This window comes from Caretta caretta, chromosome 11, assembly GCF_965140235.1.
Source record: "Caretta caretta isolate rCarCar2 chromosome 11, rCarCar1.hap1, whole genome shotgun sequence".
NCBI lineage: Eukaryota > Metazoa > Chordata > Testudines > Cheloniidae > Caretta > Caretta caretta.
Window position 1 is genome coordinate 76,461,268 of NC_134216.1, and position 27,053 is coordinate 76,488,320.

At 53.8% G+C, this 27,053-nt stretch overlaps 1 protein-coding gene and 1 long non-coding RNA gene across 2 annotated transcripts; both read right to left on the reverse strand.

Annotated features, from left to right (window-relative positions):
• Positions 1-19,524: 19,524 nt before the first annotated feature.
• On the reverse strand, positions 19,525-23,130 carry LOC142068590 (uncharacterized). The gene is made up of 3 exons (XR_012664471.1): positions 22,840-23,130; positions 21,856-22,009; positions 19,525-20,576 (listed from the first exon to the last, which is right to left on the reverse strand). It is a non-coding gene; the product is annotated as an uncharacterized LOC142068590 (long non-coding RNA).
• Positions 23,131-23,146: 16 nt separating this feature from the next.
• On the reverse strand, positions 23,147-26,481 carry LOC142068498 (maestro heat-like repeat family member 5). The gene is made up of 6 exons (XM_075117644.1): positions 26,368-26,481; positions 25,691-25,834; positions 25,132-25,308; positions 24,248-24,403; positions 23,883-24,005; positions 23,147-23,164 (listed from the first exon to the last, which is right to left on the reverse strand). Exons 1-6 carry the CDS (start codon positions 26,479-26,481, stop codon positions 23,147-23,149), a joined length of 732 nt encoding a protein of 243 aa, XP_074973745.1.
• Positions 26,482-27,053: the final 572 nt, after the last annotated feature.

Genomic DNA, 27,053 nt, shown 5'->3' on the forward strand with positions numbered 1-27,053 from the left:
CATTGAGCTTCCGATAGTCCACGCAGAACCGGACCGACCCGTCCTTTTTGGGGACCAGCACCACCGGCGAGGCCCAAGGGCTGGCAGATGGCTGGATCACCCCCAAAGCCAGCATGTCCCGGACCTCTCTTTCCAGGTCCTGAGCAGTTTTCCCTGTGACTCGGAAGGGGGAGCATCTTATCGGCGGGTGCGACCCTGTCTGCACCCGGTGGACAGTCAGATTAGTGCGTCCAGGCTGGTTGGAAAACAGCTGTCGGTACGGATGCAGCACCTCCCTGACCTCAGCTTGCTGGGCAGGGGTTAGCTGATCCGAGAGGGGGATTGTTTCCAGGGGGGAACCAGCTCTGGTCCCAGGGAATAGATCTACTAAAGGGTCATCCCCCTGCTCTTCCCACTGTCCACACACGGCCAACACCACATTCCCCCTGGCATAATATGGCTTCATCATATTCACATGGTACACCCGGCGGTGGTGCGCCCGGTTCGACAGCTCCACCACATAGTTTACCTCATTGAGCTGCTTGACGACCTTGAAAGGGCCCTCCCAGGTGGCCTGTAGTTTGTTCTTTCTCACGGGGATGAGAACCATCACCGGATCCCCGGTGGCGTAGGCACGGGCCCTTGCCGTGCGGTCATACCAGACCTTCTGCTTCTTCTGGGCTCTGGCCAGATTCTCCCTGGCCAGGCCCATGAGTTCAGCCAGTCTCTCTCGGAAGATCAGGACATACTCCACCACTGACTCTCCATCGGGAGTGGCCTTCCCCTCCCACTCGTCTCTCATCAGGTCCAGGGGGCCCCTCACCCTCCTTCCATATAACAGTTCGAAAGGCGAAAATCCGGTAGACTCCTGTGGCACCTCCCTGTACGCGAACAGCAGGTGAGGTAAGTACTTGTCCCAATCCTGCGGGTGCTGGTTCATAAAGGTTTTCAGCATCATCTTTAGCGTCCCGTTAAACCTCTCCACCAGCCCGTTGGACTGGGGGTGATAAGCTGAGGCCCAGTCGTGCCGGACCCCACATTTCTCCCACAAGCACCGGAGCAGGGCCGACATGAAGTTGGAGCCTTGGTCTGTCAAGACTTCCTTGGGGAACCCCACTCGGCTGAAAATGGTCAGGAGCGCATCGGCCACGGTGTCTGCTTCAATGGAAGCTAAGGGCACTGCCTCGGGGTAGCGGGTGGCAAAATCTACCACGACCAGAATGTATTTCTTCCCCGACCGGGTCGTCTTGCTGAGAGGCCCCACGATGTCCATGGCCACCTTCTGGAAAGGCTCCTCTATGATGGGCAAAGGTCTCAAAGCCGCTTTCCCCTTGTCCCGGGCCTTCCCCACCCTCTGACAGGGGTCACAGGATCGGCAATACTGCCGGACCGTGGTAAAGACCCCGGGCCAGTAAAAGTTCTGTAGCAACCTCTGCCGGGTGCGCCGGATTCCCTGGTGCCCTGCGAGGGGGATGTCATGGGCCAGGTACAGGAGCTTGCGGCGATACTTCTGGGGGACCACCAGCTGCCTCCTGATCCCACAGGACTCTACTTCCCTTGTGGGAGCCCATTCTCGGTATAGGAACCCTTTCTCCCACAGGAACCTCTCCTGGCAGCCTCTCCTCATGGTCCGTACCACACCGAGGTCGGCCAGGTCCCTGAGCTTCCGCAAGGAGGGATCTTTCCTCAACTCGGCCTGGAACTCAGCGGCTGGGGAAGGGATGGGGACCGGTTCCCCCTCAGTGGCCAGGTCTGAGGCCTCAGCCTCTCTGAGCCGTGCCCCTCGGCCCTCCCTTCCCACCAGGGTAGGGTCCTGCGCCTCCGGTGCGGTACCCTCCCCGAGGTCAGGGAGCCGTGGCCCTCGCCGGCTCTGGCTACGGGTCACAACCAGGGCGGTCTGGGGCTTGCTTGGCCAGTCCTCTAGATCTCCCCCCATCAAAACTTCAGTGGGCAAATGGTGGTGTACCCCCACATCCTTGGGGCCCTCCTTGGCCCCCCATTTCAGGTGTACCCTTGCCACGGGCACCTTAAATGGGGTCCCGCCCACCCCTGTCAGGGTCAGGTAGGTGTTGGGCACCACCCGATCTGGGGCCACCACCTCGGGCCGGGCCAGCGTCACCTCCGCGCCCGTATCCCAGTATCCATTGACCTTCCTCCCATCCACCTCCAGGGGAACAAGGCACTCTCTCCGGAGGGACAGCCCCGCGCCCACCCTGTAAACTGAGCACCCTGAGTCCAGAGCCTCCAGCCCTCTGGTGGAGCTGGCCTGGGGTACTCTTCCCTCCTGAGCAGGTGGTAAACTGGTAGGCCCCCTTTCCTGGGTCGTCTGCCCCTCATCCAGCTGGGTCCCTACCCAGTTAACCCTGGGTAGGTTGGGTCTGCTCAGTTTGTCCCTGAGCCCAGGGCACTGGGACCGTACGTGGCCTCTCTGGCCACAGTGATAGCAGCTCAGGTCACGTTGGTCCCCTCGAGCGGGTCGGAGGGGCCCGATGCCAGGCGTTCCCCTTGGGAGGGGGTTCTCCCTATTTCCCCGCTGGGAGGCCCCCTGGTGACTCTCTCTCTGCATCGGGGGGGGCCTGTTCTTTTGGGACTCCTCCCGGCTACCCCCTGACCGACTGTTCACAAACTCGTCGGCCAGCTGCCCTGCGTGCTGGGGGTTCTCGAGCTTTTTGTCCACCAACCACAGCCTCAGGTCGGAAGGGCACTGTTCATACAGTTGCTCCAGTACAATTAGGTCAAGCAGGTCCTCTTTAGCTCGGGCCCCAGCTGTCCACTTGCGGGCATACCCCTGCATCCGGTTGGCCAGTTGTAGGTAGGTGACCTCAGGCGTTTTACGCTGACTCCGGAACCTTCTCCGGTACATCTCGGGGGTCAGCCCAAACTCACGGAGCAGGGCCTGTTTGAACAGTTCGTAGTCCCCTGCCTCCGGCCCTGTCATCCGGCTGTACACCTCCACGGCTTTGGGGTCCAGTAAGGGGGTGAGGAACTGGAGCCTGTCTGCAGGGTCAACCCTGTGCAGCTCACAGGCATTCTCAAAGGCCGTCAGGAAGCTATCTATGTCCTCCTCCTCCTTCCGCTGGGCCAGGAAGCACTTATCAAAGTTCCTTGCAGTCTTGGGTCCCCCCTCACTCACCACAGCCGGGGCCCCACTGCTCCTCAGCCTAGCCAGCTCCAGTTCATGCTGTCTTTGTTTCTCCTTCTCCTGACGTTCCCTCTCCTTCTCCTGACGCTCCCTCTCCTTCTCCTCCTGCTCATGTTGACGTTGTTTCTCCTTCTCCTCCTGCTCATGTTGACATTGTTTCTCCTCATGTTGACGTTGTTTTTCATGATCCTCCAGCTCCCTCATTTTCATCTCCCTCTCCCATTCCAGCCGCCTCTGCTCCAGGGTTGGGGAGCTCCGCCGGGAGGATCCCCTGCTGGGTGCTGGGGTCAGGGTGCCCTTGGTATTCGCTGGGCTTCCCCCAACCCCTCCCCCAGGCATAGGTAGGAAGGGTCTCGGGATGTCCTCGGCAGCAGTCTGACCCCTCCCAGCCCGGTCAGGCCCCAGGGCCCACGCTGCGTCTGCCGGGCGGCTCCCCTCAGGGACAGGGATCGGGTCATCCAAGCGATCCCTCTCCTCCAACTGGGCAATCAGTTGTTCCTTGGTGGACCTCCCGATGCGCAGCCCCCTCTGCCTGCACAGCTCCACCAGGTCGCTCTTAAGGCGTTTAGCGTACATCTCCCTGCTGGCCACTCGCAGGCCGGGCAGCTTCCCACGATTTCCAGGAAAAGCCCTTAGTGTGCCAGTCCTTCTTGAGGTCACCACCTCTTTGCCAGGGTCGAGCTGCAGACTCCTCCGCCCCTGGGACCGCTCACTGCAATCCCCCGGGGGACCCTGTTACTACAAAAGTCTTTCTCTCTGGTCACACATTCCCAGGGGTTAGCCGCCCCCCGAAACCGTCTCTCTCTGAATCTTCAGCACGCCTGGTCCCCGTCAATTCCCCTTCGTTTTACTGTTCCCCAGTCACTTACTGCAGGAAGCGCCGTTCACGGGGTGCAGTAGATCCCACCGCTGCCACCAGTTGTCACGGAGTGTGGGGGAGTCCAGGCCCTGCACCCCTCTTCCTGGGATCCACTGAGACTCTCAGCCAGCCAGTAAAACAGAAGGTTTATTGGACAACAGGAACACAGTCCACAACAGAGCTTGTGGGTATGACCAGGACCCCTCAATCACGTCCTTCTGGGGGAGCAGGGAGCTTAGACCCCAGCCCTGGGGTTCCCTGTGTTCCTCTCCCCAGCCTCCAAACTGCCAACTAATCCCACCCAGCAGGTTCCCTGCTGCAGCCTCTGTTCACATTCCTGGGCAGAGGTGTTACCTCCCCCTCCCCCTCCCCCTCCTGGCTCAGGTGACAGGCTCTCAGGTCTCCCATCCCCAGGGCACATTCCCAGGTCAACACTCCCCCCTCCCTGCTGAGTCACATCGTCACACCCGTTACCTGCGCCCCGCCCCTCTGCTCCCGCTCCCTGGCGGGCCCCGCGGGAGACCCGACGAGTGAGCGGGGCCAGGCCGCAGAGAGACGAGGAGCCGGCTGCGCCCCCCGGGACCCTGAGGGGCGAACGCTTCCTCCCCCGGCCCCCACTCTGCGAATGTGCCCCCGGGCGGCTCCAGCCCCTCCCCGCCCCCCCGGCTGCCTGCCCCCCCCAGGCCCCGCCCGCAGCAGCTCCCGTGCCAGGCACGGCGGGGTGGGGAGAGCTCAGGGTGGGGCCGGGCAGGAAAGTGCCTCTGCTCGCCCGGCCCCCCCCCGCCCCGCTCCCCGGCCAGGGCCGCCGGTCCGAGCGCTGCTGCCGGCGCCCGACACGCGGGGCCGGGCCGGGCTGGGCCGGCTCCTCCGGCTGCTCGGTCCCGTCAGCTGAGGCGCCGGCCCGGGGCTGGGCACGTGCCCTGCTGGCCTGGGGCCCCGGGGAAGCCCGGCGGGGCGGGGGCAGACTGGGTCCCAGGAGGGGCAAACAGCTGGGGCGGGGCAGGAGAGGGGCCGGGGGCAGGAGCCGGGGTGAACATGGGGCACAGGCACCGTCAGAGAGGGGGAGGGGGAAAGCCGGGGGGGTGGCATTTTCCCTCTCCTAGGACGGGTTTCAGAGTAGCAGCTGTGTTAGTCTGTATTCGCAAAAAGAACAGGAGGACTTGTGGCACCTTAGAGACGAACCCATTTATTTGAGCGTAAGCTTTCGTGAGCCACAAGAGCTCCTTCTCTCAGGATGGTACGTTTCAGCACTGGCTTCCCAGGGCTGCCTTCTCAAAGGCCCAGCGCGTCCCAGTGCCCTGGCCTGGCTGCTCTGCCCTGACTGACTTGATGTATTCAGCTACCAGAGGAGCATGGAGTCAGGGAAATATTTTACATACACCCCTCAAGTTACAATGGTCATACGTATTTTTAGTGTTTAAAAGAATCCTTCGTCAGCCACGTGTCCACATAAAGCCTCATAACAGTTTACAAATCTGTCTTATCTACCCTTCTGATTCCCCGAATTGGTCTCCTTTTCTTGTTAGCCGCTGCCAATGTAGTTTCACTCCATTAAATAATTTACTTAGTTCTTCATCATTTACCTTTGATAATATTGTGAAGATGGATGCCCTTGTGCGATTTATATTTTATTAGCAAACAGGTATTGAAAATATTAATAGTTGCTAGGATCTGCAGCAATCACATCTGTTTTTAGTGTATTATTTCCTGTTCGTAATTGCAATACAGTCATTTACAGTTTTTAATTCTAATGGTTTGTTCTTTTTATAACACAAGTTTATTCTCTGGGATCATGTTACTTCAAGGTTAACTGATTTCCTGGGTTGCTGACAAAACTGCTTCAGTTTCCTTTGATGCACCACTGGGATTACCTTTGTCAACCATTGTTTTGCCTCTCTGTCCAGCACCCTGGTGAGTGAGGATGTCACCCCTTGTGTGTAGAACTTGGTTCCCAAATGTTCACTCAAGGTCAGATTTTTCAAGGCTTTTGAAAATCCTGTAGTCATCTTTTTAAAATCTGGCCCTAACAGCGCTATCCTACCTTGTCTGAAATCCTTCTCAAAGGCAAATTTCTACTAAACCTTTTCTACATATAGATAGACAACCCCATGATAAATTGACAGCCAAGAATTCAAAAATCGTGAAATAAACACCAAAAGACATTACATTAAACCCCACACACACTGGTTCTTTTTATTTGCCCTCTTGCTTCTGAGACTCTAGGATGCACTAGCTCCATATACACACTTTTGCTGTTACCTCTCTCAAAGAATCCATGTCCCCAAAATGATCTTACGTTCTACAACATTCAGTATTGTTTTGGCCCTCCAGTAACATGTGATTTCTTCCCCCCCTCCCCCCGCAACCTTGGAACTGAAAAATGATTAAAAATCCTTATTTTTTGTAAGTAATCCCCTATTCTGCAAACACTGAAGTCCACACTTTATTCTTCTGTAACTTCATTTGTGGCATACATAGTTATAGGATTTTTCTACTGAATTGTTTATACTTTATTTAATTTCATAGCCTTTTATGTGTGCTAGGTATTTTGTTATGATACAGTTTGGGGATGTTCTTCATTCTGACAAGCTTGCTGTTTTACACTGCCGAAATCAATTTGTTTTGTTTTTGGTTTATAATGAAGTATCCTGTTACTCCTTTGCACTGGTTGTGAAGTTAATGCACATAAGTTGCAGCACCTTAAACTCCTGTGTGGATGCTCTTATTCAAAAGTTTAAAGGTCTTAGTTTTGACAACAGCAGTCAGGGCAACCGTCAGACATTGCAGGAGTCCTTCCCACAAATGCTGTTGTGTCCTTTGACCTGTCTTGAACATTTTTAAATTTTGTATAATCCAAAAACCTGGGGGGTGGGGGAGCGGGGGTGTTAAGCCCAAAGAAAAGGAGAGAAGCGGGGGAGCACTCATTTTAACTTTCCTGAGCCCAGCACTTCAGTGTTTGCAGGATGCGGGAGAGAAAAGCCTATGCAATATTTTACAGCTATCACTTTTGGCCTGACAACATTTCAATAAATGGTTCAAGATTAAAATGTAAGGTGATGTCACTGCTTTTCTCTGCCCTGCACTGGTCAAGACATGTACCATGATCAGAAGAATGAGTGCCCAATGGTGCCCTGGTAGAGCCTGCTGTGCACGCATAGGGTGTTGGCCTAGCTGTACAGTGATGGCCTCTATAAACAAAGTATGTAAAGTGATGGCATTTATGTCCCATTAGAATGAACCATTTGAGCCACAATTTTGGTGCTTTAAACTGTAAAGATACCTCATTGATCTCAGCCTCTACATGCTGCTAACCACATGTGATATAAACCTTATCTTTTACTAAGTATGCACTCCCAGGAAAATTTAACTTAAAACACAGCCTTGTCTTGTACACCTTGCTTACCCTATGATGGTAAAACTAACGAGTCTATGATGGTGATATCCACAAAGGTGTGAGGACACAGTCTGACCCGCTGCGACAAACAGATGTTTTTCAGCTCACTTACTACAGTGTGCTGTGGTGTTTCAGCACATGTGCAGGGGTGATCACCGGGTGCAGAAACCTCCAGAAACAGGGTGTGATTGGAGTTATTAGACATGTTCTGTATTTGTTTCTGAAGCTATACAGGATGCTTTCATTAAAGGCAAACCACCTGTTGACTGACCTCATAACTGAGCCAAGAAGCTCTGAGGGGGGAAATGTTCTGAATATCTGCTGTGAGGGATGGCTTTGCTGACAACACAGAGAAGTGTTTGGAAAAGAAGGGGGATGCTGACATTCTTATCAAGCCAGGTGTGGACGCTACATAATAGAGCTACGGTAGAGACTCATGGACTAGATTCATAAATGTATCTGGGCACCCTCAGTTTTAAGCTTTGTGACTGAGAGTCACAAAACCACTAACAGACCCTGTCAGTGCCTAAACTCCTTCATTTCAGGGTAAAAGCTCCCCAGGAGCATAAGTTTCTGTCTGCATGTGCTCCAGATGCCTGTCTTATGCCTAAGTCCTGGAGTGATTCATGAACCAGGGAAGATAGGTGGGCAAATATCTATCTTGTATGTGGCCCATTCTGGTAGGCATGGTCAGAAGCCACTTATGTGCCATTCAGAACCTGGCTGGAGGAAGAAGACATGGTGTCACCACTCACCTTGTAACTCTTTGCCCACCAGTTAGTGCACTCACCTGGGGTGTGGGAGACCCAGGTTCAGGCAGATGGGAAGAATGGCCATGAGCAAGGGTCTTCCACACCTCAGGTGAGCACTCTAAGCACTGGGCTACAAGTTATAAGGTGGGCCCCAGCCCATCTTCTCGTTTTGTGTGAAGTTAGGCACCTGCTTACTTCATTCTCATCAGAAACCCCTTAGTCACCTAAACCACCTGATTGGAGGGGGCAGGTTCCAAGCTCCCATTGGCTAGCTTAGGTGGCTCTCGACCTCACACGTTGGCTTTCATGAATTGCATTCTCAGGAACCCTTCTCTCCCCATTCCTGGTGTAGGGAGCCTGGGCCCCTAACTCACCTCTGTGGATCCCCGTGTTCTTCCTGTGACTTTCTCAGTGCTCAGTGTCAGGAGGCCTAACTTCCATTCACATCCCTTTGTGAATCTAGCCACTGCTGAGGGGTGTCTTTTGTTTTTGTTACCTTGGGGTAAACAAGGTGTGTGAGCTAAAACAGTGGGGGACAAGGCACTTCCATTTTATGAATGAGGAAAAGGCCTAAGAAAATGTCTCTGGAATCAGACCAGAGGGCAGTGCGCTGACATGTGCGTGCCAAGGTACAAAAGTGCAAATATTGCGTTGAAAACTTGTTCCGTATGTGTAACAGTGACAATGAGGGGAGGGGTGGGGAGGACAGGGAGAAGGAAAGGGTCTGTGTAAGGAAGAGTGGTAAATTTTGTGCCTAATAGCTTGTGTTTAAAAGGTGTTCATAAGTATTCCAAATACTGTTTACAGTATTTTCAGTGGTTTGTAAGTACAGTATTAGATATTTAGGCCATATTGTTTGCTATAGAAACTATCTACAGTGGAAAGAAACTAACAATGCCTTAATTCACGGTTTTACTTAAACAGCTGTGATGTTTAACTCCGTAGAATGCTTTTCCAAATTACAAAAATACCTTTCTTTCTTTGTGTCCAAATTAAAAACAGAGATTTCACAATGGTAGCACATTGTGACAGGAGTGCCTCTATCCCTCACAACTTGCTACCCCAGGACCAGGAGATTCATAGGTTCCAAGCCCAGACGGGACCACTGTGATCATCTAGTCTGACCTCCTGTGTAACCCGCACCCAAGAGCCCTTCCTCACTCCTGGGATCTGCAGTGAGACTGAGTGTGGGTGGGGTGGGTGCAGCATCTGGGGCCCAACAGCCCCAGTTCCTGCTCTGTCCCTGCCTCTCTCAGGGTGAGACCCACCTGCGTAGGGCTGCCAGGTGTCCGGTTTTGAATGGAACATCCGGTCAAAAAGGGACCCTGGTGGCTCTGGTCAGCACTGCTTTCAAATCCAAGGAGGCTTCTACCAAGGCCCCAGCCTAGGAGTCGGCCCTCTCCTGGAGGAGCTTGAGGACGTACTTGAGCCAGAACTGGAGCTCTGGAGAGCAGTGAGCGGGAGCAGGGCCTCAGAGAAGGGGCGGAGGGCAGGGCAAGGGTGTTCAGTTTTGTGTGATTAGAAAGTTGGCAATCCTACACCTGCAACCTCTAGAGAGATGGAGCAACCCCGCCCTCCCTTCCAGCCTAGCAGGGGGCTGCAGCTTTGAGTGGGGGACTCTACCCCCTCTGTGCCCCATGGCAGGGAGTGGGGCTGCAGGGGAAGGCTGGGGCCGTGACTGAGAGGGGGATGGGGGCTGTGCTGGGCTCCCATGCCCAGGGCAGGGGGCTGGAATTCCCCTCCCCACCCCTCCTTCACCTCTCCTGCAGAGCCCAGCCACGGGGGGGGGGGCTGGGGGAGGTTATCCAGCGAAGGACAGGGAGGCTGCACCAGCCATTTCAAGCTCGGTTCCAGCTGGCCAAAGGAGTTTATTAATATTCCCTCCCCGAGTGCTTGGAGGCCGGGTTTGCTGGTGTGTTATGGGAATGAGCAGATGAAAAACCATTAAGAACTGCCCTACGTCTGGAGTTATTGTTCAAGTCCCCATCCACCCGTCTTCCCTCCAATGAGTTATAAATAGCTCAGCTGCAGCCCTGCGGTGGGCATTGCCCCTCTCGCCTCCCCTACTCATGGTAACGCTCTTAAAACAGGATGGGGAACCATGCAGACACTTGGGGCCCAGGGCCATAGCTGCTGAGCAGCCACAAGTTAAAATGAAGCCAGGCTCGGTGTCTCCCAGGAGCTGGCCTTCGTGCAAACTAACAGATGCTCCCCAGAAACGGACATTTAATAACGGAGGGAATTTTATTGATCCACTTACTGCTGGTGTAACCTGGGGTTCCCTGAACCCAAAGGTCTCAGTAACTTTAAGCTCTGAGAGCTGGTTGCAGGACAAACCAAGGGCAATGCAGTGCTTCCATCTGCTATGTGCCTGATACAAACAAATCAAAACCACGTGCTTTCACTTTAAAGCCAGGACTTTATTAGTCTCTAGTATTTGCCTTGGAACACAAAGTCATTGCTTTGTTTAGTCTCAAGCACACCCAAACACAACAGGTTACAGAGCACCCCAAACCGATAATTACCCCCTCAGGTGTTTGGAGCAGTATTTGGACTCAGTCGCAGATTTCTGGTGGCCGGCCTTTCGTCTGTGGCTGGAGGTCTTCTTGATGTGTCCACGAAGCAATCTGCCTGACCCAAACCCACAGTTCCCTTCTTATACTGAAAAAGTTACAGAGACATGTCACTCAAAAAAAAAAAAAGAAAGAAAAAGAAAAAAGTTACATAGTTGACCAAACAAAATCAGTCCCTAGGCAAAAAGCAGGTGTTACAAAAACATGTTACTAAACAAATAATTGTTAAGCAAGCAATTTCCAAGCAATTAGTTTGGCACTTGTATTTCCCCATAATAACAGTCCTGAAATATAGCCAGACTTCCTGTTTTTCACAAAAAGAACAGGAGGACTTGTGACCTTAGAGACTAACAAATTTATTTGCGCATGAGCTTTCGTGAGCTACAGCTCACTTCATCGGATGCATTCAGTGGAAAATACAGTGGGGAGATTTATATACACACAGAACATGAAACAATGGGTGTTATCATACACACTGTAACGAGAGTGATCAGGTAAGGTGAGCTATTACCAGCAGGAGGGGGGGGGGAACCTTTTGTAGAGATAATCAAGGTGGGCCATTTCCAGCAGTTGAACAGTGGAAGTCAACGAATGGCTACGCAGGTGGTGTCGGAGAGAAGGTTTTGGATTCTTTGACCATGGGATGGTGTCCAAGAAGGAGGAGTGCTGGGCAGAGATGGGCTCCACCTAACGAAGAGAGGGAAGAGCATCTATGCAAGCAGGCTGGCTCACCTAGTGAGGAGGGCTTTAAACTAGGTTCACCGGGGAAATGAGACCAAAGCCCTGAGCTAAGTGGGGAAGTGGGATACCAGAAAGAAGCAAGAGCAGGAGAGCGCAAGAGGGGAGGGCTCCTGCCTCATACTGAGAAAGCAGGACGATCAGCGAGTTACCTTCAGTGCCTATACACAAATGCAAGAAGCCTGGGAAACAAGCAGGGAGAAGTGGAAGTCCTGGCACAGTCAAGGAATTAGGACGTGATTGGAATAAGAGAGACTTGATGGGATAACTCACATGACTGGAGCACTGTCATGGATGGATATAAACTGTTCAGGAAGGACAGGCAGGGCAGAAGAGGTGGGGGACTTGCACTGTATGTAAGGGAGCAGTATGACTGCTCAGAGCTCCGATATGAAAGTGCAGAAAAATTGGAGAGTCTCTGGATAAGCTGAGAAGTGTGAGTAACAAGGGTGATCACCCCAGTATCTGCTGGGAGAGCAGTACAGCAGAGCACAGAGAATCCAGGAAGTTTTTGTAAAATGTAGGGGACAATTTCCTGGTGCAAGTGCTGGAGGAACCAACCTGCTGCTCACAAACCAGGAAGAATTAGTAGGGGCAGGAAAAGTGGATGGGAACCTGGGAGGCAGTGACCATGAGATGGTCAAGTTCAGGATCCGGACACAAGGAAGAAAGGAGAGCAGGAGAATACAGACCCTGGACTTCACAAAAGAAGACTTTGACTCCCACAGGGAGCTGATGGGCAGGATCCCCTAGGAGAATAACAGGAGGGGGAAAGGAGTCCAGGAGAGCTGGCTGTATTTTCAAGAATCCTTATTGAGGTTGCCGGAACAAACCATCCCGATGTGTAGAAAGAATAGTAAATATGGCAGGCAACCAGCTTGGCTTAATAGTGAAATCCTTGCTGATCTTAAACACAAAAAAGAAGCTTACAAGAAGTGGAAGATTGGACAAATGACCAGGGAGGAATATAAAACTATTGCTCAGGGATGCAGGAGTGAAATCAGGAAGGCCAAATCACACTTGGAGTTGCAGCTAGTAAGGGATGTTAAGAGTAACAAGAAGGGTTTCTGCAGGTATGTTCGCAACAAGAAGAAAGTCAGGGAAAATGTGGACCCCTTGCTGAATGGGGGAGGCAAGCTAGTGACAGAGGATGTGGAAAAAGCTAATGTACTCAATGCTTTTTTGGCCTCTGTCTTCACGAACAAGGTCAGCTCCCAGACTACTGCACTGGGCAGCACAGCATGGGGAGGAGGTGGCCAGCCCTCTGTGGAGAAAGAAGTGGTTCGGGACTATTTAGAAAAGCTGGAGGAGCACAAGTCCATGAGGCCGGATGCGCTGCATCCGAGAGTGCTAAAGGAGTTGGTGGATGTGATTGCAGAGCCATTGGGCATTATCTTTGAAAACTCATGGCAGTTGCAGGAGGTTTTGGATGGCTGGAAAAAGGGAAATATAGCACCCATCTTTGAAAAAGGGAAGAAAGAGAACTTAGGGAACTACAGTACGGTCAGCCTCATTTTGGTCCCCATCAAAATCATGGAGCAGGCCCTCAAGGTAGATGAGGCTTTCTTCCGGCAGCTCACGGAAGCTACTGGATCGCATGCCCTGATTCTCATGGGTGACTTTAATTTTCCTGATATCTGCTGGGAGAGCAATACAGCGGTGCATAGACAATCCAGGAAGTTTTTGGAAAGCGTAGGGGACAATTTCCTGGCGCAAGTGCTAGAGGAGCCAACTAGGGGGGGCGCTTTTCTTGACCTGCTGCTCACAAACCGGGTAGAATTAGTGGGGGAAGCAAAAGTGGACGGGAATCTGGGAGGCAGTGACCATGAGTTGGTTGAGTTCAGGATCCTGACACAGGGAAGAAAGGTAAGCAGCACGATACGGACCCTGGACTTCAGGAAAGCAGACTTCAACTCCCTCAGGGAACGGATGGCCAGGATCCCCTGGGGGACTAACTTGAAGGGGAAAGGAGTCCAGGAGAGCTGGCTGTATTTCAAGAAATCCCTGTTGAGGTTACAGGGACAAACCATCCCAATGAGTCGAAAGAATAGTAAATATGGCAGGCGACCAGCTTGGCTTAATGGTGAAATCTTAGCGGATCTTAAACATAAAAAAGAAGCTTACAAGAAGTGGAAGGTTGGACATATGACCAGGGAAGAGTATAAAAATATTGCTCGGGCATGTAGGAATGTTATCGGGAGGGCCAAATCGCACCTGGAGCTGCAGCTAGCCAGAGATGTCAAGAGTAACAAGAAGGGTTTCTTCAGGTATGTTGGCAACAAGAAGAAAGCCAAGGAATGTGTTGGCCCCTTACTGAATGAGGGAGGCAAACTAGTGACAGAGGATGTGGAAAAAGCTAATGTACTCAATGCTTTTTTTGCCTCTGTTTTCACTAACAAGGTCAGCTCCCAGACTGCTACGCTGGGCATCACAAAATGGGGAAGAGATGGACAGCCCTCTGTGGAGATAGAGGTGGTTAGGGACTATTTAGAAAAGCTGGACGTGCACAAGTCCATGGGGCCGGACGAGTTGCATCCGAGAGTGCTGAAGGAACTGGCGGCTGTGATTGCAGAACCATTGGCCATTATCTTTGAAAACTCGTGGCGAACCGGGGAAGTCCCGGATGACTGGAAAAAGGCTAATGTAGTGCCAATCTTTAAAAAAGGGAAGAAGGAGGATCCTGGGAACTACAGGCCAGTCAGCCTCACTTCAGTCCCTGGAAAAATCATGGAGCAGGTCCTCAAAGAATCAATCCTGAAGCACTTGCATGAGAGGAAAGTGATCAGGAACAGCCAGCATGGATTCACCAAGGGAAGGTCATGCCTGACTAATCTAATCGCCTTCTATGATGAGATTACTGGTTCTGTGGATGAAGGGAAAGCAGTGGATGTATTGTTTCTTGACTTTAGCAAAGCTTTTGACACGGTCTCCCACAGTATTCTTGTCAGCAAGTTAAGGAAGTATGGGCTGGATGAATGCACTACAAGGTGGGTAGAAAGCTGGCTAGATTGTCGGGCTCAACGGGTAGTGATCAATGGCTCCATGTCTAGTTGGCAGCCGGTATCAAGTGGAGTGCCCCAAGGGTCGGTCCTGGGGCCGGTTTTGTTCAATATCTTCATAAATGATCTGGAGGATGGTGTGGATTGCACTCTCAGCAAATTTGCGGATGATACTAAACAGGGAGGAGTGGTAGATACGCTGGAGGGCAGGGATAGGATACAGAAGGACCTAGACAAATTGGAGGATTGGGCCAAAAGAAATCTGATGAGGTTCAATAAGGATAAGTGCAGGGTCCTGCACTTAGGACGGAAGAACCCAATGCACAGCTACAGACTAGGGACCGAATGGCTAGGCAGCAGTTCTGCGGAAAAGGACCTAGGGGTGACAGTGGACGAGAAGCTGGATATGAGTCAGCAGTGTGCCCTTGTTGCCAAGAAGGCCAATGGCATTTTGGGATGTATAAGTAGGGGCATAGCGAGCAGATCGAGGGACGTGATCGTTCCCCTCTATTCGACATTGGTGAGGCCTCATCTGGAGTACTGTGTCCAGTTTTGGGCCCCACACTTCAAGAAGGATGTGGATAAATTGGAAAGAGTCCAGCGAAGGGCAACAAAAATGATTCGGGGTCTGGAACACATGAGTTATGAGGAGAGGCTGAGGGAGCTGGGATTGTTTAGCCTGCAGAAGAGAAGAATGAGGGGGGATTTGATAGCTGCTTTCAACTACCTGAAAGGGGGTTCCAAAGAGGATGGCTCTAGACTGTTCTCAATGGTAGCAGATGACAGAACGAGGAGTAATGGTCTCAAGCTGCAGTGGGGGAGGTTTAGATTGGATATTAGGAAAAACTTTTTCACTAAGAGGGTGGTGAAACACTGGAATGGGTTACCTAGGGAGGTGGTAGAATCTCCTTCCTTAGAGGTTTTTAAGGTCAGGCTTGACAAAGCCCTGGCTGGGATGATTTAACTGTGAATTGGTCCTGCTTCGAGCAGGGGGTTGGACTAGATGACCTTCTGGGGTCCCTTCCAACCCTTATATTCTATGATTCTATGATTCTGTGATTCAAGGAATCCATTTTGAAGCACTTGGAGAAGAGGAAGGTGATCAGGAACTGTCAACATGGATTCACCAAGGGCAAGTCATGCCTGATTTACCTAAATGCCTTCTATGATGAGATAAGTGGCTCTGTGGATGAGGGGAAAGCAGTGGACATGTTATTCCTTGACTTTAGCAAAGCTTTTGATAGAGTCTCCCACAGTATTCTTGCCAGCAAGTTAAAGAAGTATGGGCTGGCTGAATGGACTATAAGGTGGATAAAAAGCTGGCTAGATCATCGGGCTCAACGGGTAGTGATCAATGGCTCAATGTCTAGTTGGCAGCTGGTATCAAGAGGAGTGCCCCAGGGGTCGGTCCTTGGGCTGGTTTTGTTCAATATCTTCATTAATGATCTGGATGATGGGATTATTTGCACCCTCAGCAAGTTTGCAGATGACACTAAACTGGGAGGAGTGGTAGATATGCTGGAGGGTAGGGATAGGATACAGAGGGACCTAGACAAATGAGAGGATTGGGCCAAGAGTAATCTGATGAGGTTCAACAAGGACAAGTGCAGAGTCCTGCACTTAGGATGGAAGAATCCCATGCACCGCTGCAGACTGGGGACTGAATGGCTCGGCAGCAGTTCTGCAGAAAAGGACCTAGGGGTGACAGTGGACGAGAAGTTGGATAGGAGTCAGCAGTGTGCCCTTGTTGCCAAGAAGGCCAATGGCATTTGGGGCTGTATACGTAGGGGCATTGCCAGCAGATCAAGGGACGCGATAGTTCCCCTCTCTTCGGCATTGGTGAGGCCTCATCTGGAGTACTGTGTCCAGTGTTGGGTCCCACACTACAAGAAGGATGTGGAAAAATTGGAGAGAGTCCAGCGGAGGGCAACAAACATGATTAGGGGGCTGGCGCACGTGACTGACGAGGAGAGGCTGAGGGAAGGGGAATTGTTTAGCCCTGGTCTACACTGGGGGAGGGACTTACCGTGGCATCTTCACGGTGGTGAGTCGACTCCTGCCGCTCCCCCGTCGACTCCGCTTGCCCCTCTCGCGGCGGTGGAGAACAGGAGTCGACGGGAGAGTGTTCGGGGATCGATTTATCGCGTCTGCCCCCCCCGGCCCCCCAAGCCCCCTGCCTGAGTGAAAGTGGCACGTCTCGCCCTGGCCTCCGCTGCCGGCAGCTCCAGCCGCGCACAAGAGCACCTGGGAAGGGGGAGCAGGAGGGGGACACACATGCTTGGCAGCCCCCCCCTCCCCTCTCCCGGCACCAGACGCCGAGGGGGCTTCTGGCGGGAGACATCTGGAGCGGACCCGCTTGACTCACCTGAGCAGCTGCTGGGGCTTCGGTGAGTGTTTGACCCTCTGACCCCCCCCCCACCCACCCCTCTGCAAACACTGGGCAAGGGGCAGCCCTGTCCCCAGCCCCAGTGACGCTATGAGGAGGGGGAGCAGGGGAGGAAGGAAGCCACATGTGATGGCAGTTCCCTCCCCACAGCCCCCACCCCCCCTTCCAGAGCCCACACCCCTCTCTGGCCCCCAACTCCTTCCCAGAGCCTGCACCCCCAGCCTAAAGCCCGCACCCCATCTCTGACCCACAGCCTGCATCCCTCACCCCCTCTGTACCCCCAGGCCCTGCCCGAGTCCAGAGCCTGCACCCAGCTCCCAAACTCCATCCCACAGCCTGCACCCCCATCCCCTTCCCACACCCCCCTCCTGCACCCAAACTCCCTCCTGCACCCCCACCCCTTCCCCCAGCCCAGAGCCTGCACCCCCATCCCCTTCCCACACCCCCCTCCTGCACCCAAACTCCCTCCTGCACCCCCACCCCTTCCCCCATCCCAGACCCTACACCCCCACCCCCTTCCCACACCCCCATCCTGCACCCAAACTCCCTCCTACACCCCCACCCCTTCCCCCAGCCCAGAGCCTACAACCAAACTCCGTTCCAGAGCCTGCACCCCTCCCTCCGCAGCCCCTCCCATCCCCAAACTCCCTTCCAGAGCCTGCACCCCTCCACCCACCCTGCACCCCCACCCTGTGCCCCAGCCCGGAGCCTGCACCCAGCACCCAAACTCCATCCCAGAGCCTGCAGCCCAGACTCCATCCTAGAGTGGTGAATAGGACAGATTACTAACTCATCACGGTGGGTTTCAGCCCCCTAGGATCACCTGTCAGGATTTTTCCTTCCTTTAAAGAGGGCAGAACCCAAACCCCATTCAGAAGATGCAAGGAATCTTACAGTAAATTCTTCCCACATAGTCCCCTCTGTAATCCCATCTGTCAGAGCTTGCCTTAGCACACGAAAATAAGGCCACACAGTGGTAACCAAACAAACAAGACTTTATTTACGATGGGGGAAAGGACTAGGATAGGCTAGAGAAGGGGTGGAGTAACAAAACTTTAACTCTGGAAATGCTCCACTCTCACAAACAATTACACCCACGAGGAAATGTTGATGTGCTTTCTACCTTCTCTTGCAGGGAGAGCGATGGACAGCTTCTGCTCTCTTGTCATTGGACGTCAGGGACAGACTTCGATGATGGACACAGGACCGGGTGAGTAGACCTAACTAAAAACCGTCCCTATCCCTCTTTGCGTCGTCTCCGCCTGGATGTTAGACCCTATCTACGCGGATTCAATCCGTGCGTGGGAGTGTGCTTCCCAACCCAAATGAATATAGCCAATGGCAAAAGGTCACCAGATTCTTTTGCCAAGTCCAAGATGGCCACCTTACAGACAACATAAAACGTACATGCCTTTCTTCCCTTCTTTTACGAAAATTTGGCAGGGGCAAACACCATTTTACACACCCAGAGAATGCATTTGACCAATCAGGGGACGTTGCGGGGCAGGGTGACCCATCCAGAAGGGGGTTGTATCTCCCCTCTGAGAACTCCTCCCTCTGTCCTCAACAACTGAAGTGGACGTCAGCTCTGTAGGACCACCCCGAGAGGGGATTTGACCAAATAGGGGAAGTGCCATAGTGGAGTGAGCTGCCCGCAACAGGATCCTGTGGTCCCTAAAAAGTCCTCACACTGCCCTTTACCAATTGGCGAGGGTTTCTCTCCCACCTTAGGCCATCTCAGAAGGTAAACGTGTACCAATCCAGAACAGGTTTAGCCCGAAGGCCTAGGCCATGATTTCTGCAAAAGACATCCTTGGAACGAGACGGGATCTTCCACGCAGTGTTGTGTTGCGACTTCCAGGAGGATGCTGCCAGCCACGCAAACATGGAGCTCCAGAGATCGGCGGCTTCTGGCCTAGACCTTCGGGCACTGCCTATTCTGATCGGTACGTTACCCTTGTGGGATGGCCTATGGGGTGTGTGAAACCCTGACCTATTAGTAGAGGACAGTGGGGGGATTTCATGGAGCAGTGATGGCCCCTCTTGCGGGCAGGTCACCCCACCACAGCACTTACCCAATTTGGTGAAATCCCCTCTCTGGCTGGTCCTCAGGGGCTGAGGCTCACCCCAACTGGGAGGAGTTCTCGGAGGGGTCACGTGACCCACTTCCGGATGGGTCACTCTGCCCCAGAACTTTCCCCCATTGGTCAAATCCATTCCTGAGGCAGATGGATGGAGATAAAACACCCCCAGATTGGTAGAGGAGTGGCAGGAGCTCTTAGAGAGGTCACATGCTACTCCTTGCTTCTACTCATATTTGCATGCTGACCCCGAAAGTCTTATATCATGGTGTGGGTCTTATGGTGACAGATGGGCGATGCCTTAGGGGTAAAGGGGCGAGGTCCCATGGGTGAAACTAAATAACTGTCCTTAGCCTCAGGATGGTTTGGCCTTATGGCCAGAGCCAAAATGGCAGCCCTCCCACTCAGGGCTGTGTGGCCCAACGCCCAGAGTCCGTGCGGCCGCCCGCTCCGTCGGGGCTGTGTGGCCCAACGACCAGAGTCCGTGCGGCCGCCCTCTCCGTCGGGGCTGTGTGGTCCAAAGGCCAGAGTCCGTGCGGCCGCCCGCTCCGTCGGGGCTGTGTGGCCCAACGACCAGAGTCCGTGCGGCCGCCCGCTCCGTCGGGGCTGTGTGGCCCAACGGCCAGAGTCCGTGCGGCCGTCCTCTCCGTCGCGGCTGTGTGGCCCAACGACCAGAGTCCGTGCGGCCATCCTCTCCGACCGGGGCTGTGTGGCCCAACGACCAGAGTCCGTGCGGCCGCCCTCTCATCTGGGGCTGTGTGGTCCAATGGCCAGAGTCCGTGCGGCTGTCCTCTCCATCCAGGGCTGTGTGGCCCAACGACCAGAGTCCGTGCGGCCGCCCTCTCCGTCGCGGCTGTGTGGCCCAACGACCAGAGTCCGTGCGGCCATCCTCTCCGACCGGGGCTGTGTGGCCCAACGACCAGAGTCCGTGCGGCCATCCTCTCCGACCGGGGCTGTGTGGCCCAACGACCAGAGTCCGTGCGGCTGTCCTCTCCGTCGGGGCTGTGTGGCCCAACGACCAGAGTCAACGGCTGTGCAGTCTAGTGGCACAATGGGGACGTGGGCAGCCACCCGAGGATGAATGGCAGCCAGGGCAGGGGGACCCAGACTCTCCTTACTCCCCCTTGCCCTAGCCCAGGGCCTTGTCCGTGGCCAATGTGTTTGCCGTTGAGTCAGTGGGGATCCAACCAGAACATGCTGACGTCACTCAGCATGACAATGGCTCGTTCACCCAGGTTACTTCAGAGGAGAAGTCTCTAGGCCACGGGCTGGGGGTCTCTGGGCTCCCGGCGTGGGAAACTCCCAGACACTCCGATCTCCCTTGGACGTCTGCAGGCACCCGGGGGTGCGGCTGGGTCTCGGCGCCTCGGGGCTCTGCAGTCAGGGGCTTCAGCTGCTTCTGGACTGGTGCATCCTCCATTTTCGGCGCTCTGCCTAGCGTGAGCTGAGCTGCTCCCTTTCACACTGGTGCTCCAGTTGTAGAGTGTCCGGCAGGGCTGGGGAGGGGCTTGGCTTCCTCCGCCTAGACTGTGGGGTTACGTGGGGCTGGTACACCCCGGCACACGCTGCTCGGCCTCTTCTGTCTCCTCCTTCCCGTGCAACAGCTGCTTTGCCATCTCACAAGAGATGGGATCAGTGGTGGGCTCAGTTGGCTCCTGTTGGCCTCTAGATGTCTGGAAGAGGGAGAAAGGGCAGGAGCACAAATTAGAAAAACAAAACCTTCAAGCAGGGTGGTTTTCCACAGCACAAAACCACCCCACTTTGCTAATGTTCATTTGCAACTTCCCGGAGAGCTGGCATTTCTTAAAGAGAGCACCCAACCCCCCACAACCTCCGCTATCCTGGGGGCTGGCAATGGTGAAAGGGAGTCTGGGAGAATTTCTCCTCTCTCCGCCTGGCACTGATGAGTGAGGGAACCACATGCGAGAAGCTGTGTGAATGTCGGGCTCTGTGTGGTGGGGTGAGATGTCCTACATGGTGCCCAAAGGTGGGGTTGTGCTGACTCTGCAGTGACTTCATTCCAGGGAGAGAGATGTCAGAGATCAGCTCCAGGGTGCTGCCCTGTAACAGTGGGTGGGAATGGGGCAGAAGTGGGGCAATGGTGCACTCAGGAAAGGAGCCGCGCTAAGGGGGGCCCGAGCTGCAGCCTCTAAAACCCCTGTGTGCTGCGTTCCAGCCGGGCCGGCTCTGCCTGGCTGGGGTGGGGGCGAGGCGGCTCCGCGCTGCTCTTCCTGCCCCCCCGCAGCCACGTCGCCGCGACCAGCACTGCACCGGGAACCTCTGTCCCGGGGGCTGCTCTTGCCTGTCGGCTCTGCCCTCCCCCCGCGCGTCCCCCCGCAGCTCCCATGGGCCGGGAATCGTTAATCCGGCCCTGGCCCTACTCCCCAGCCTGTTCCAATCCTGCTCTTGACTCCTGACTCCAGTTCCAACCCTTGGCTCCCCTCGGCTCGACCTCCACCACTCTGAGCACGTGGCCCCAGCACCCTTGCTCCAACCACTGGGCCCAACCAGCCGTGCTTTGGCTTCTGACCCCAGCGATATGGAGGAGTCGTTCACCGCACTGCTTTCCATGTGTATGGCCCTGCCCTGGTCAGTGCTGGTTTTCATCTGCCATGGTGCTGCCCAGTCACATGGCTTGATTACATCCCTTTGAACTTCTTCAAAGTCTTCTCTAGGCTGATTAATCTGCACAATCTTGTGTCATCTGCCAATATCCACCTCGTTGTTCAGCCCCGGTTCCAAACATAAGAACATGAGAAAGGCCAGACTGGGTCAGAGCAAAGGTCCATCTAGCCCAGTATCCTGTCTTCCGACAGTGGCCACTGCCAGGTGCCCCAGAGGGAGTGAACAGACAGGAATCATCCAGTGCTCTATGCCCTGTCACCCATTCCTAGCTGCTGGCAAACAGAGGCTAGGGACACCAAAAAGTTGATAAGGGTCTGCTGTACGTACCATAGCAGGACAAAGAGCTCTTCTGTGTCGGTCCCGGTTCCCTAGTCAAATGCACAACCCGACACGAGATTTACAAGCTTCTGCAACCATTTATAATGTCTGTTGAGGATGTACCACGTGGTCCTGTCAGATTTCAAAGGCACTTCCTGAAAAGCTGAAACCAAGAGGAAACGGTTTTTGAAAAGCCTCTGGTGCTGATGTGCCTGGTGCCTAGGAAATCTCCACTCCCGATGGCCATGGCCCCCTGCTATTAGCTCCCCAAGAGTCTAAGGGCACAAGAACAACAACTCCGCTCCTCCCAAAATAGCCCTGCACAGAGAGGAGACCCCATTCTTGTCACTTCCCCCTCCGCCGGCCTACACCCGTACACACACCCCTACACACAGACGGTTGGGGGCACTTGTTCTTTCGATGGAACAGGAAAGTGACAGCCGCAGCGACATTAAACCATCCAACATTTAGGCCGAGATCCACAAAGGGATTTAGGCTCCTAATGTCTACTGAAATCTTTTGTGGCCCTGTGCCTTCATTCCTCAAGAGGTCACAGGGAGAAGTGTTTCCCATGTGCCCTCATGGGATTTCCTATGAGCTGATAACTAATCTCGGAGGGAATCTCCCTGGCCTGCAATCACTCCAGTACAGGGAGGGCAGGTGATGAGGATAATTGTCATCATCATCATCCTTAATAACAACGGCTCTTTTCAATTCTGTCAGGCCTTCCATTACAGACTTTCAGACCTTTATGAAGACACTTTCCCCACACAGCTTTAAGGTTACGTCTATACTAGGAGATAGAGATGGAATTCCCCTGCTCCCATACACATATTGTGGTACTTCGATGACGCTCGCATGACCATCCTTCTTCCTTAAATGCTGTCCTGAGACAGAGAGGGACCTGTGTCCACATTCAAACCTGTGTTCGGGCCCTGTGCTGCACCCCTGTACTTCCCACAGAGGCACAAACACACAGAGGTATTTCCTTACCTTCATACAGGCGGGAGATGCCATCTTCATTCACAGTTTCAGACAACAAATCACAGTAATGGTGGATAGTATTTCCTAGACATACAATGAATACAATGGATCTCATTACTTTTCAAATCCTTCGCTGAAAACTGCTGAAGATGCAGCCATTTCCCCAAGACAGCCCTTCGGAAAATTAAATACATTCCTTACATCTGTTCACAAAGCAGATTAGATAAAGCATCAGATGCCCAGCAGTTACTGAGAAGCTGATTTCTAAAGGAGACTGAATTCACATCAAACCAGCATGATGTGAATTCAATCTCCCCTAGGCGCAGCCAAAGAGCTGTTGTGGGCAGGGGAAGTTGGTGCAGTCAATACAGTTAAGTTGCTCCCTTCATCTTGGAATACATGTTAATTCTCTCTCTCTCTCTTTCTCTCTTTCTCTCTCTTACACACACACACACCCCCCGTTTTAGGATTCTGGTGCTGTCGGAGGGAACAGAGCAGCTGTCTAGAAAAGGGCCTTGAAGGAAACATTTAAAAAAGCTGAAGTGAATTTGCTCTGCTTACCAATGAACAAGGCTGCAGAGTGTCGTATTGTTGTCTGTGAGCTTTCCAGATAGTCTAGGGCCTGGAACAGGAATTTGGGGATGTGGCTCTTGTTGTTCTGCATCTGGAAAGAAAGAAGAAAGAAATGCACAATATACAAATGACATGTTCTCCCCACAGCGAATAGTCCAGGAAAGCCAAAGGATATAGCCAGGCCATGGCAACCGCCAATACGAACCCATACACCAGAGCAGCACCTCTCTGAAGTCACTGTTGTGTTCTCCAGAACCTCCGCTTTCATTTGAAAAGACAAAAGTTTGGAGGTCTGACAGTTGTGGAGGAAAATGTCAACAATGTGAACGGATTGTAACTCCTGCAGAAATGAACCAGCAGAGAGCCTGGAATAGCGTCTTGCAACCCGACCGAAGCGGATGGGTCCTCAGGCTGTGGGGTTAGAAAGGTCTCTCTCAAGTCCCCATTCACCCCTCTCAAGGCACAAGGAATTCACCTACCAGGCACTTCCCGACACTCTTCAAGAGCTGTGAGGAACCATCCCAGGCCATGCTGCGGAACAGCCTCTTCAAATGAGCCCAGCCGAGAAACACTGCGCAGCGGAAGAGCGTCAGTTTACATCGCTGCAAGAGAAGGGGAGACCAAGAGGGTTCTCACTGAGAGAGGGATAGTCTGGGGGACACTGGACCTTCTCCACCCCTTGTGCTGTGTGCTGTGAGGATGGATGAGGCACGAGGCTCCAGCATGGAGTGAAGCAGGGAGGAGAAGATTCTGCTTGGGCAAGGGGCTCTGGCGATGACTGGAGTGGGGGCCCCAGGGGATTCTGGCTCTTTGCTCTGAAGGAAATAATGATCGTGGCACTTACCAGTGTCACACTCTCCTCCTGGTCTGCAAGATGCAGCAGCAGCGGGAGCAAGCAGTGGATGATTTCCTGCTGCACGAGGGCTTTGTCCGGGTCCTGCACCCTGCTCACCACGTTGCCAAGCAGTGAAATGGCAGCTGAGCGCACACTGCCCCTCTCCTGGCAATGACACACAGGGGGTGGGGACGCCCGGTTAAAGCCAGGCAGTATCAGAGCAGAACGCGACAGAGTCATAATCCGCCCGCTGCTCCGGTTCCCCCATGTGAACTGACTTGGCTGGCGGGAGCAGGGCGGACACCAGGCCAGCGCCATAGACATCTTGTGCAGGGCCTGAGACCCTGTGCAGGACAGCGCAGCCCCAGGGTGTCCCAGAGGCAGTTTCTGTCTGGAGAGCCCAGAATCCCAGAACCTGAGAAGATTTGGGGAGAGGGAGAGAAGTCTGCTGGAGACTGGTCTGGGGAAGGGGAGAAGCCGCTGCTGGAGCCTTGCAGGGATTCGCTGCTACAAAACACAGCATTTCTTTTGCTCTTCGGTGCCCCCGAGAGCCGGGCCATTCCCGACCCACCTCTTTCCTGCTGAGAATCTCCACCTCTTTGGGGGCCTGTGTTCTTCAGACAGCTGGTCATCTGCCCAGGGCCAGGCCCCCTCTCCCCCAGGCCAGGCTGCAGCAGGGGCTGGGAGCATGGCGCTGAGACTGAGCTTTGGCGAGAAGAGCTCTGACAGGGAGGTGGCTCAGCAGGAGATTCCCCACCCATGGCAGGGGCGCTCCTTGGAGGCTCCATGGCAGGCTTGAGGGGCGGGAGCCAAGGAGATGGGGAGAGAGAGACAAGGGCATCAGAGACAGGTGGAGGGGGGGAACGGGCTTCTCCTGGGGTTCCAAGCCTTACGTCATCAATGAAGGGGCGAAGGCTGACTGCAATGTCCTGGGAGATGGAGCCAAGCCCCTCCCTCTTGAGGAGGTAGATGATGTCTCCAGCTTTCTGCATGGCCTCCTTGACACACCCTCCATCCCGGTCACAAAACCTGGCCACGGTTCCTGGCAGCTGGGCCTGTAACCATCTCACCTGCAGGAATGAAGAAGGCAACTCATTACTTTCCGGGCTGACAGCCTGGAGCACATGCTGGACCACTCCCGCCTAGGAGAAACCACGGATGGCAGAGCCCCCCAACGGGGCAGAAAGTCGTTCTCCTGTCACTCTGTGCCAGCTGCTCACTGTAACCTTTGTCGTTGCTCACCCCACCTCCCCCATTGCATCCCATCTGCAATCAGGGCTCCGCTCATGGGGGCAGGGAGCACGTCATGCCTTGATTTGCTCAGGAAAGCACCTCCACCATTTGATGGCTGTGTGTTAAACAACAAGGTTTATGTGGGGATCTGGCTCTCGTTTCCGAGCTATTTGAGAGACATCGGCTTCCTTGGTCCCCTGGGCAATCCACGCCTCTTACCTTTTCTGGCTGGAACACAATACTGCCAAGGCCTCGCAGACTGAGCTTACATATGACGGGATTTGTGTCCTTGGTCCATTCCATGAGCTGCGCCCGGAGCTCTGATTTTGTCAGTACTGTGTCAATGGAAGGACTCTGGAGAAACTGCAAAGAGCCAAATCAACATCAGGTTGAGGAACAGAGGTCTTCCTGGGGGGTCTCTTCCCTGGACAGTCGTCTTTACCAAAGGGCCGCTTACTCCCACCCAAAGTCTCTGGTGCGTAGGGAGCCAGTTGCTGCTGTTTCGGTTGGTTCATTCCCAAAAGTTGGACTCATGCACCGCTCACAAATCAACCCCCAGGGAAAGGGGCGTCTCCAGGCCTCATTGAGCGCCATGCAGAGACCCCTGGGACAGAAGAAAAGCACAACCTCAGGAAAAGGTGAGGAGAGAAGCATGGTCTTGGGGCACTGGAGAAACCTCTCCTCTTGTCCCATAATCCCATCGAGGCACATCCAGCCAGGAGCAATCTCACCCTGTCTCTCCCTCCCTTTCTTTGCCATGCCCCACAACCATCCTTGTGCAGAGAGGAGCTAGCTGGCGGTAAGGCTGCTGAGCTGCTGACAATGTGCCCCAGAGCTTGCTGGCCTGAGCTGCTCTCCAGAAAGCCCCCTTGTGCCTATCAACTAATGTATCTCACCTCAATACAGAAAGCCATGGCAATTGTTCTCTGCTCCTCCTCCCTCTCACTCTGGACGATGGTGATTGCCTCTCTGAAAACTGCAGGGAGCTGAGGGTTCTCACACTCGATCATGGCTCTGGAACATGGAACAGAAAGTCCCTTGTGATTTTCAAGGGGGAGAGAAAGTTCCTCTCCAGTTGCTGGGCTGAGCTGGCAGCCTGGAACAGAGGAATATTTCACACGGAAATCCCATTCCCAAGAGAGACCCAGTGAGGAGGAAACTTTGGGCTCCTACCTTGCAATCAGGCCAACACCCTGTGAGTAGTAATATCGAGAGGCTATCGTGTCCCAACCCTGCTGAAACTGGATGATGGCAAATTCCTTCCAGTAGCCGGGCATGGAGAAAAGAGTCTTCACAGCCTCCACTGACGTGCTAAAGAGAAAAAAATACCAGTCTCAGGCAACGAGATCAGCCCCAGGCATGGCAAATCTGCACAAGCCCTGGGAAACACAGCATGGTCAGCAGTAGCTAGCCTCCCCGAGGATAGATCCAGTGTGATATCATGGTGCTTCCCTGCCCAGTGGGCCCTGTCTACACTGCAGTTTCGTTGAGTTTCTAACCAATTAGTGACACTGTAGCTTCTTAAGATGATTGGTGTCATCACTCCCTATAGCTGAATACTTGACTCTTTACTGTGACAGGT